Source organism: Balaenoptera musculus, chromosome 5 (genome assembly GCF_009873245.2).
Source record: "Balaenoptera musculus isolate JJ_BM4_2016_0621 chromosome 5, mBalMus1.pri.v3, whole genome shotgun sequence".
In the NCBI taxonomy this organism is placed as follows: domain Eukaryota; kingdom Metazoa; phylum Chordata; class Mammalia; order Artiodactyla; family Balaenopteridae; genus Balaenoptera; species Balaenoptera musculus.
The window spans coordinates 51,187,646-51,199,656 of NC_045789.1; the positions used below are offsets into that span (position 1 = coordinate 51,187,646).

Consider the following 12,011-nt stretch of genomic DNA (forward strand, 5'->3'; position numbering starts at 1 on the left):
CCCACCTCTGTGCGAGCGGCGGAATCGCCCTCTCCCTGCCTCTTTCTCCCGCTCCCGCTCGCTCGTCTCTCTCGCTAATACTTCCCCCTGCTGTGCTCCAGGGGACCCAAGCATTCTCAGCGCTAACCTTAGGGACCCATGGTGCTCGAAAAGCCTAGAAAAAGCCGCTTCGGGCAGAGATAGTTGGAAGCCCCTCGTCCCTTCCCCCTCTCCCGGCGCAGCCCATGCCCGGCTCGCAGCACCTTCTCGCTCCTGCACACTCTGTTTGGGAGGACGGGGTGAGAAGGTGAAGTGGAAAGAACTGCAGACCAGAGGGGGCCAGTCTCAGAGCTCAGATTTCATTTTCATTGAAGCAAAGCACGGAAGATCAGTTTTTTTTTCTGTTTGTTTGTTTTTGTTTTAATTCTGCATTTTTTTGTTCTTTTTTCTTTTTCTTTTTTCAAGAAACTTATTTTGAGGGGGGGTGGGTTTGCTCTGGGCATTTGCTTTGCCCAGTAGTTGAAAAGTGAACTCGACTCGTGATGGTTCTCCTGTCACTTTGGTTGATAGCAGCCGCTCTGGTAGAGGTTAGGACTTCAGCTGATGGACAAGTAAGTGGAAAATAATAACAATAAAAAACTCAAACCCAACCTTTTCCCGAAAAAGTTCCTCCCCTCTTTCCCCTCCTCTCTCTCCTCCTCCCCCCTCCCACCCTTCCCTGTTATCTGGTGCATTCACGGACGGTGTTTCGAGGGCTGGGCGCAGCGTGCGGGGCTTTCTGGGGTGGGGGGTTGAATGGCACGGGAGGTTAGGACTCCCACTTCGGGAGCCCAGGCTTGTCACACCTAGGACTTCACTTTTGCGGCATTCGGAACAATTCCTGGTGACAAAGTGCAACCAATTCGCATCCTCGCCGGGCCATCTGGGTTTCCTCTTTCCGGAGGGCGGTCTGGGCGCTTGAATGAAGTTCTGGACGCTGGGTCCGGGATCCCAGTGCTCTGGTTGCAGCAGCCGGAGTCGGGTTCGCGGGACTTTCTCTCCTCCTCACTGACTCACAGCTTTTTCGGGCAGCCGGAGGCGGGGGTTTCAGGAAGTCCTTGGGCCGGACAGGGAGCGATCCAGTAGACACGTGTCCTGGGAGGACCGCGGCAGGGCCGGGGTTTGACAGTTGGGAAGGGGGGCCCGGGGACGTTTCCTGCCCTGCGTTTTCCTGGGCAGAGGCTGGAGGCGCCGGCCGCTTTTCTCCCCTCCCCCTCTGCACAACTCCTCCTCCTTTTAAAGCGAAGTTGAGTGCAGCTCTGTTTCTTTTCGACCCAGCCCCCGCCCTTTGGAGACTCAAGGTGAAGCCCGATGCTCTCGGAAGAGTCCTTGAGAAGGCTCAGCGGGATGAGCCGAGACGTTTGTAGTAAATCACATCAGCATAGGGCCGGTGGGACTTTGGGTACAGAATTTCTCTGTGAGTTTTTGTAGCGTCTCGGGTCTGCCTGATCTGACCATAGGGTGAAAAGTAGAGAATTGTCTGGTGGATTCCTGACCTCAAATCTGATACATCAGGATTTAGACTTCTTTTTGCACGTGTAAATTCAGAGACTTTCTTTTCTACTCCTGACCCAGTACTCGGAGTTTTCAGAAGAGAATATCGAGTGTCAGTATTTATTTTTTGCTGGCTTCATAAATGTTAAATTAAAATTAAAACGAGCAAATGACACCCTGTCCCAAATTATTATTGAATTGGCTCATGCTCCTGTCACAGAACCTCCTACAAACTGAGGTGCAGCCTTTAGGCACCAATCCCGGTCTCCAGCATCTCCTGATTAGCCAGCTCCTGAAAAGCATTAATGGTAGAAATAAAACGCATGAGGTGATAAGATGAAACCCAGTAACTGTTTCTTTTTCTTACTTTTCCCCCTCCTTTCCAGGCTGGTAATGAAGAAATGGTGCAAATAGGTAAGCCTTGTTCTCAGATGTCACTCTTATCTTAGTAGAAAGTAGGGAATGAAGTAAGCGAAGCAAAATATTGTTTCTGAAATTTCTCCCATTGATGGTTAAAGAAACAATTGGTAGTCCAGTAACATTTCTATTCTTCTCTTCCTCTTTCCGGAGGAGGGTGTCACTTTCCTCAGGCTGAGTTGTAGTGATGTAAAAATTCTCCTGCAGTTGGACTTTTCAGGCGTCGATTTATTAACTGTCTTTGGACAAGCCACTGGTAGGTACTGGGAGGGTGACGGAGGGACTGGAAGAAGATATGGAGATAAATTAAATCAACTTTTGTAGCATTAAGAGGAGCAAATCTGATTAGAAGAGAAACAAAGCGTAAGAATGCTACAAAGAAGAGAAAAATGAAGCACAGATGATGGAAAGTTTTCTCTTAAAATATTTCCAGCTTTGAATAATCCCTCTGATGGCTTTTCTTATGCCATCTGCTTTGAAATCGTTATCTACTCATGTGTAAGATACTGTTAGGCCTTTTGCAGATAACATCTAAAACCTCGGTATTGCCTGATGATATGGGAATTATTCCCATTTTATGGGTGAGGACACTGAGGCTCAGGGAGTGTGACTTGTAACATGTCCTCCAAAGTCCATGGTCTTTTTTGAAGCTGTTTATAATAATGTATTTGTTCTGAATGCAGAAACTGAAAGTCGTCTGTCAAGAAGCCAGGCTCCATTTCAGTCTTTTCATACACATTTAACTTGGGTTACTTTAAAAGATAATTTTCCTTTTGGCAGAGTGTTGGTCTCTGTAAATTGTGTATTTGTCAGGTGATATGGTAAAGTCATCGTTTAGGTGAAAAGATTTTGTTACTGCAGAAGTAGTTACAAACCGTTGCCCGTGTGCTGTGTGCCAGGCACAGTGCTAATTGCTTTATGTGCCTTATGTCATCTATTTCTCACAACTGCACTAGGGGGTAGGGACACATTGTGCCTATTTTAGATTTGAAGGAAATGAAGCTTGAGAGGTTATACAGTAACCTGCTGTAGTGCATAGTGGAGAGCTCAGGGAATTCCATACTTGTAAACTAATGGAGGGACCCCAAGATCCAGGCCCAGAGTATCTGTTTGTAGCCATATGACATCGTGTGTCAGAATGCTCCCTTCTTACTCAGTGCTTAGCATTGTTGGAACTCCTCCACAAGCTTAGACCTCCACAGGAAGAGCAGGACAGACAGGAGGAAAGTGACTGAGAACTGCATTGAAAATACAATGTCTATGAAGAGACATTTGTCATTTGTAGTTGATAGCATTCAGCCATCAACATCTATCTTTTTAAAGAAGGATTCTTCTTTTTCACCAGTCTTCAAACAAGTAGGAAAAGAAAGCTGTCTTACTTTTTATTTCTTAAACATTTGATTACTTAAACATCCCAACATTTCAATATGTAAATTAAAAAACTATTTTAAGATTACTCATTCTACAAGGAATAAAATACATTGCTTTGATTAAATTTTCAGATAGACTCAGCATGCTCATATGTAAGAGGCCCTGGGTTAGACTTTGGTCCAGTCCTTTTGCTAATATAAACTACTTTGGTAGTTCTCGTCCTCAGGGAAGAAAGTAGTACAGGTCTGCTTTAATTTGTTAAGAGGGAGATGAGTAACAGCACAGAAGAGAAGAGGTCAGGGCACTCTTAGGTTGTGTTGCTGAAGATTTATTTGCTCCCAAGTTCCTCTGCTTTATGAGATTTCTTTATTTTATTATTATCATTTTCATTTACCATTTCCGAATTGAGTTAAGGGAAGAAATAAAGGTGAAAATAGATTTGACTCATGAGTCTTGTGATAGCAGAAGTGTACCATTTGGCTTTGGGTTGTAACCATTTATGTTGTTCTTAAGAGGGATTTAAAAATGTATTTTAAAAATTTGATGTGCAATAATGAGATTCCTTTCCCCTGTCCCCATGCATCAAGGGATTGCTAACCTGGAGTTTTGGTAAATGTACTTTTCTACATATAGTTAAGTAATTTTTTTCCAATAATTGATTCAAAAGTAGTTTTATATAACTGCCTGGAGGTGCTATTTGATCAATGACACAATTAAGAAAAAGTAATAAGGTTTGTAGAATTAATGAATTTATTGATCTACAAATTGGCTAGAGAAGATTCCATGTTTCTGAATAATTTGTGAATAATTTAATGTCTCAAGAAGAGGTAAATATAATTTAGTAACAAAACACAAATTGTTAGGAAGCTAAATTTAAAAACTCCTTTCTATTGAGATATAATATCCGTGCAGGGTGGTGCATATAAGTGTACACCTTGCTGATTCTTCACGAAGGGAACACTTCTGGGTATCCAGCACCCGGATCGATAAGAACATTACTAGTGGGGCTTCCCTGGTGGCGCAGTGGTTGAGAGTCTGCCTGCCAATGCAGGGGACATGGGTTCGTGCCCTGGTCTGGGAAGATCCCACATGCCGCAGAGCAACTGGACCCGTGAGTCACAACTGCTGAGCCTGCGCGTCTGGAGCCTGTGCTCCGCAACAAGAGAGGCCACGATGGTGAGAGGCCTGCGCACCGCGATGAAGAGTGGCCCCCGCTTGCCACAACTAGAGAAAGCCCTCGCACAGAAACAAAGACCCAACACAGCCATAAATAAATAAATAAACAAATGTGGGGTTTAAAAAAATGTTCTGATATGAAAAGAGTACTTTAAGGGATTTTTGGCTTAAAAAAAAAAAGAACATTACTAGTGCTTGTGCCACTTTCCTAGCAGGATTCCCACACAAAAGGTGACTTGTAACAGGATCAATTAATTTTGCCAGTTTTTAATTCTTTTTATAAATAGAAAAACAATACATACTTTTTTAGTATTTGGCTTAGGAAACCAGTAAAAAATATATATCTGATATGCTCCAACCCCCTAGAGTAGAGGGCAGTCTGTGATGGGGGCAGGTTAGAACATATATATATATATGTCACCCATGAAGTGTGTAGTACAGGATGTGACTTCTTTGCTTTTTTCTCCACCCAGTGGAAAAATGCCCTCTTGGTGTGTGACTCTTGGGAAAACGGGCAAATAGGTTTTGAACTGTCACCTAGTTCTCTGCTCCCTTGTCTATCAGAGAGGAGCTATCTACCTATCTACACCCATATATACATACATACACCCATGCATACATGCATACACAGTATATATATATACACCCATACATACATATACCCACACATACATACATATACCCACACATATGCACACGTATGCATGCACGCATACATACATATAGGTGCATATGTGAATGTGTATGTAATGTGTATATATGTGTAAATGTGTTTCATGAGATTGGTAGAGTACTTCTGTGACATATCAGGGAGCTCTTTCATTTCTGACTCAGAATATGGCCTTGGTAGGATGCCTAGGGTAATTGTGGGTAGCTGGCTGGCTGGCCTGATTGGGTAAGGAGGTTTGCTCTGTGACACATGTGGCTTAGGAAATAATCATAGTTCTGTAGAAATTGGAGAATCCGAAAAAGAGTCCTCTGAGTCCTTTTGTTTCATAAGCCACGCCTTCGAGATTGCTTGAGTGTTATCAGAGGAAAAACCATTGTGAGACTTTGATGTTCAGCTGTCTCCCCTCTCCCACCCCCGCTCTTAGAATTGGGGCATATCCATCTTTCTCTGCCCTATTTCTGTTTCCCAGTTTCAAATTCCATTGCATTTTATTCTTAACCACATAAAGTTGCTAATTTGTCCTCTCAAATATCTGGTTTCCTGAGAAATAATTTTTCACCATTTTCAGGTACTCGTTTGGTTTTCAAGGTGTAGTGTGTCACTGTACCTTCTCCTTGGTATACAGTAAGTGTTTCCACTAGCGTAGCCCTTGAGAGAGCAAAGACTTTGTCTTGATGACTGCTGTATCACCTGTACATAAAACAGAGCTTGGTACCTTGTGGGCTCTCAAATATTTGTTATTCAGTGCATAGATCTAGTAAGCAGGTTATTACCATACTGGGATTTGCCTGTGTTCTGATGTTCCTAAAATGCTCTTGTTCTGTGCCCCTGTCCAGGTTTAATTGGTCCCCAGGAAAATGAGGATGGTGACAATGGCTATACAATTAATTATTCAATGTTATCAAGGCTCCTTGTGACTTCTTGTTTCACTCCACAAAGCCAGGGACTTAGGCTTATCAGTTTTTTATGCTTTTGTGTTTGTGCTCAATAAGTATTTGTCAAATTGAATAGAATTATGTGCAGGTTTGGAGTGTTCACTAATTTTGCTCTAAAGTCTATTTGGGATAAGTTGCCATGTTGCTGGCATCAGTGGAAATAAAATAAGCTAAGACTGAAATCTGTCAATCCAGTTTGCCAACAGCAATACTAAAAGATGTGGTCTAAAGCAAGTTTAAAGGGATCCCTTGTAAAATTTAGAATTTCAGCCACCTAAGCCATTGTTCTTCCCTGGCACTAAAGATCCTACTCTTGACTTTACTGATTTAGCTCCCACCTCTCCATAGAACATCATAATGATTAAAGTTAAATGCTTTAAGCTTCTTAGATGAAGATGTTATTAAATGCAGCATGTTACCTATCACCAGCAACTTACCGCTGTTTAGCTGAACTATTCCTTCCCCATACTTTCACTGTTTTCTTTTTTCATTGTACCAAATAATCATAATATTGCTCAGAAATGTTAAGAAATCTCCAAGGTCATCTCTGTTTCCAGGACGATTATCTTTAATCATTCTTTGCTTATGGGTAGCCAACCGAGATTACCCTGGAAATCCATTAGGGACAATTCCAAATTGCCTGCTAAAATCATGAGTGGTTTCAATATGAAGAGTTTGATTATACTGCTTGGACTGGATCTATTGACAGTGAAGACTTAAATGGAACCCTACTGCTTCCTCAAAGAGGATTGTTATTACCAGAATTTTGGGAACGCTTTCCTCAGAGTTCCTCTAATAGAGATCAGCTTTTACTTCTAAGCTGTGCTACTTCTATAATAAATTGTTGAGTTAGTCTTTTTTAATTAATCAGTTTTTGTTCTGATTATAGATGCTTTACATGTGCCCTTTGTAGTTATCTTCTATTTCTGTATCCCCCAGATTTTTTTTTTTTTTTTTAATTTTCTGTACCTCTTAGGGTTGTGATTTTTTTTTTTTTTTATTTTTTTATTTTTGGCTGTGTTGGGTCTTCGTTTCTGTGGGAGGGCTTTCTCTAGTTGCGGCAAGCGGGGTCCACTCTTCATCGCGGTGCGCGGGCCTCTCACTATCGCGGCCTCTCTTGTTGGGGAGCGCAGGCTCAGCAACTGTGGCTCACGGGCCCAGCCGCTCTGCGGCACGTGGGATCTTCCCAGACCAGGGCTCGAACCCGTGTCCCCTGCATTGGCAGGCAGATTCTCAACCACTGCGCCACCAGGGAAGCCCTATCCCCCAGATTTTTGACAATCATCCCAAATATCAAACTTTTGTTATAATTTAGCATATTCTTATTCAGTCTTCTTTTAATACACAGATTATGGGGTTTTTATTGGATACCTGATTTTGTTTGGTTTAATATTTTAGTGTAATTTTCCATATCATTACAAACTCCTCATAAACATCATTTTCATCCCATCATACTAATAAACCTTATTTTATGTAATCATTTCCCTAATGGTATCCATTTTCTCATGATGGTGAACATTGCCACACAGTGTTGTATATAGATTATTGCCCACTTTTCCAATGACTCCTTTAGGAGAGCGCCCTAGAAGTTGATTACTGTGTAAAACCAAATTAACATGATACATTTTGACAAATGCATGACTTTTGAAGACGTTTGTAGGACCTGAATTCCTAGTAGCAATATATAGGAAAGTGTTGATTTAAAATATTTTAATTTTAAATTAGGTTTGGTTCTGCTCTTCTTCACATTTGAACATAATTTTTAAATATTTGGTTATGCAATCTCTGAAAGATGCAATGAATTAATCATTTTTCTAGTTACCACGTACCTCAGAGTATGAACCATTGTATTATAAAAATGTTTTGTAATTTTATCAGTACTCTAAGAATATTTGTCCACCTCATAGAACAGAATTTGAGAGTTGTGTATTCTTTAGAATGGATAGTAAAGCGTGGGAAAAGTTTCCTAGCTTAGGAATCTCTGTTCCCACATGTAATTCATCCATCCTAATTTTCCGAATGCATTTACATGACTTTGCTGACTAACTATGAATCCCTAGAAGAGATTTTGTGGTAAAATGTCAGTCTCTTGTTTATAAAAACGAGTGCCACAAATTCAGCATGATGAATCTTTATGGAATTTAGAACAAATTGTGAGCAGCGTGAAACAGTCTGTCTTGTTCTTGAAGTGACTGATAAAACAAAAATAGTATTTAGGAAACTTGTAGAAAGTAAAATAGGATTAAACATATGAATTTTCAAATACTTAGATAATAAATCACATTTCCTACAATTTTTCTTCATATTTAGTACATATATTTTTATATGTACTAATGCACACAAACAGAAAGAATCATTGAAATAATTATTCATATGAATTTGTGTTCTCTTTCTTTTATATGTAAAAACCTCTCTTTTTTACATGTAGAGTCCATTCCTTAATCTAAAAGCTAACCAGTGTATGCATTAGAGGAACTATTAATATTCATTGCCTCTCCTCCATCAAATGGTCAGGGGCACAGACTCTGTTTACTGTGTGGTTTAAAATCCTGACTGCAACACTTTCTAGTCGATGACCTTAACCTCTCAAAGCTTCATTGTCTTGTATGTGACATAGACATACTACTCTTACTTACTTCACAGAGCTTTAAAGCATTCATAAAATGCTGGCACATGGTAAGCAAGCTAGAATAATAGGTATTATTAGTAGTATGTCTTAGTCTTGTGCTTTTAAAATTTATTTATTTTATTATTTTATTTAATTTATTTATTGTTTCTGGCTGCATTGGGTCTTGGTTGCTGTGCTCACAGGCTTTTCTCTGGTTGCGGCGAGTGGAGGCTACTCTTCATTGCGGTGCGTGGGCTTCTCATTGTGGTGGCTTCTCTTGTTGTGGACTATGGGCTCTAGGCGCGCGGGCTTCAGTAGTTGTGGCTCGCGGGCTCTAGAGTGCAGGCTCAGTAGTTGTAGCGCACGGGCTTAGTTGCTCCACGGCATGTGGGATCTTCCTGGACCAGGGCTTGAACCCGTGTCCCCTGCATTGGCAGGGAGATTCTTAACCACCGCGCCACCAGGGAAGCCCAGTCTTGTGCTTTTAAAAAACACTTTTACTGAAGGAGAGCTACCTCATTCTAGTCCATACATTTCTGATAGGTCTGCCTGCCACTGTGGCTTTCCAGGCATCTTAATTTAGTGTGTCATGGACTTGTACACTATCCAGCCACTCAGCTCACCATGTGACAGCTCTTTAAGAGTTCTATTTTCATGTATTATCTTCATGTTGGTATCTCAATGTAGTGCTGCTTAATTCATTGGAATATAGCAGTAGAGGGAGGAGTTGAGTAAGGAATAGTGCAGAAAGTTATTCCACACCAACTATATTTTGTGTATACTGGACATAATTCTTTCTTTTCTTTTCACCTTATTTATTGAAATTCCTTCTTTCCATTTCATTGAGAGAATGTTCCTGTATTAATCATGACTCCTTTGGATGCAAATAACAGGAACCCAGTTGACAGTGGTTAAGGAAGACGAAATTGATCAGGTAATCAAAGTCAGGTATAGCTGGATCTAGGGCTCAAATAATGTCAGGAATCAGTCTCTCTCTCCCCCCTTCCTCCTTCCCCTCTCTCTCCCTCCTTCCTTACGCTCTCTGTCCCTCCCTCCTCTTTTCCCTCCCACCTTTCTTTCCTCCTTCTCTCCCTTTCTCCCTTCCCTCTTTGTTTCTCTCTTATTTTTCCTCTGGGTTGGCTCTATTTCTCTAGTAGCATAAGATCGTGACTATCCAAGTTGTGGCAAAGCCTGTCACCAGCAACTCTAGGCTCTCATTACCCCACTAGACAGAACACTTCTGTTCTGGCTGCTCCAGTTAATAGCTCCTGGTAGGGCTTTTACTGGCTACCTGGCTCAAGTCATAAGCTTATTCTCAAACCACGAACTGTGCTCAGTGATTCGGTGCTCTGAATAGCCTGGATTGAGATGTTTCACTCTTGACTGACAGGGACTGAGAGTGGAGTGTGAGATGGTTAACCTGAGGGAAAACTGAGGTTCAGTTAAAGAACAAGGAGGGATGGATGCCAGGCGGCACACATGTGCAATAACGTCACAGCTGTCAGGACTTCTGGCACATCGATGGGAACTGTTGGCTGTGGCAGGCAGAGGAATGGATCCCCAAGATGTCTGTGTTTGAATCCCTGGAACCTGTAAATACGTTACATGGCAAAGCGGAATTAAGTCTTCAGATGGAATTAAGGTTGCTAATCAGTTGACCTTAAAATAGGGAGATTATCCTGGATTACCTGTTGGAAAGTCCTTATAGATGGAAGGGGGAGGTGAAAGAGACTTGGTTTGATGTTGCGGGCTTTGAAGATGGAAGGAGGGAACCTTGAGCCAGCAAACGCAGGTAGCCTCTGGAAATTGAAAAAGGCAAGGAAACAGATCATTCCTAGTGATTCCAAAAGAAATGCAGCCTGCTGACACCTTGCTTTTAGCCCTGTGCAACCTATTTCAGACTTTTGACCTCCAGAACTGTAGGATAACATATTCATGTTGTTTTAGGTCGCCAAGTTTGTGGCAATTTGTTACAGCAGCAATAGGATACTAAAACAGCAGCCTAGTGGACTGTCCTAGTTTCTCATACTTTTTGTCAAACCATAAGCCAGACTATTTTAGATTTGGAAAATATAATTACCACAAGTAAAGTTTCAGTGAAAACCTTTAAAGCTACTATCCGCATTTCTTATCTGTCATATTTTCCCCAGCCTTTGGCCCTAGGGACAAATGCTAATTTTCCTGGCTTTAAATTCTAGACTCAATATTAGTCTTCAAAAGTATTATCCATCAAAAAATTGTGAGACATATGAGAAATATTAATTTTTAGAATGTCTAATATTGCTCTTGAGTCTGTAAAATTTCCAATGATGATAAATATAACCAGTAGAAGTGCTTCTTTAAAAACTAAGATTGGAATGTTAAGTGTTTGGCATTTGGGCCTCACTTAAAAAAAATAAATCTCTACTTGTTATCCTGTTATTGATTATTTGATCATTTTAAGATGTAGCAAACAAAGAAAATACTTGGATATTTTTCTTGAAAACAGTTTTCTTAAAAGATCTCCTCTTACCTGATTTCATGTTCTGGAATGCTGAAGAATGTGCTGTTCTTTCCTAAATGACTCTCTTGAACATAAACATTGTGCAATTGCAACAAATATTTATGAAAAAGCCAGATTAAAAAAATGAGAAGAATTTTAAAGTTCACAACTATTTGTTCTTTCTTAATAGTGAGTAAAAGCAAAGCACCTCCCCCCTCCCCCCCCCAAATAGCTATGAAAATAGGTTTGCAACTAAAATAAAAGACATCAAAGTGTTTCTCTGCCTTGTGGTGATAGGAGCCTAGAGGAGATGAAGTGAGGAAAAAGGAATTTGGCTGCGTTCAGAATTTCAGCATGTGTCACAATTAATTTTTAATTGCCTTTGAGAGAAGATGTGTCCCTTCCCCGTCAGCGTTACGGCTTTGGTGAGCCCTTTGGCATGTGATGTCCTCTTTAAACGTCCACTCTTCACCCACTCACATCTTTCCTGGAGCAGCTGGCTCCAGTCATTTCTGATGAAAGTCATTCTCTTACCCTTGGCTCAGGATTTGGAAATGTTGTTGTTGGAGCTGCTTCTTTAAGCAGATCTTGAAAATGCTTATTTGATTTCATTCTTGTGGCCAGATTGTTGCATACTGAGAATTTATACCTGATAAAGGAAATTGCCTGTGTGACTGCCTCTAGTGTAGAGCAATCAGCCAGTTCTCGGGAGAGATTCCCAGTCCCTGGGTTGGTAATGGAGCGTGGGTTGTTACAGCCAGTCTAGACTTAAGGGCCGTTTGTTGACATGGAGCTTAAGATCCCTTCTAACCACCAGAACACTAGATTTGTGTGGGACTG

General features: G+C 41.1%; 1 protein-coding gene across 1 annotated transcript in view; it reads left to right on the forward strand.

Moving 5' to 3' along the window:
* The first annotated feature begins 521 nt into the window (after positions 1-521).
* Positions 522-12,011, forward strand: part of ADAMTS3 (ADAM metallopeptidase with thrombospondin type 1 motif 3) — a 290,776-nt gene continuing 279,286 nt past the window's right edge. Inside the window, exons 1-2 of the mRNA XM_036852044.1 lie at positions 522-590; positions 1,899-1,926. Of these exons, the coding sequence (XP_036707939.1) occupies positions 522-590; positions 1,899-1,926 (97 nt within the window). The remainder of the gene's footprint in view (positions 591-1,898; positions 1,927-12,011) is intronic.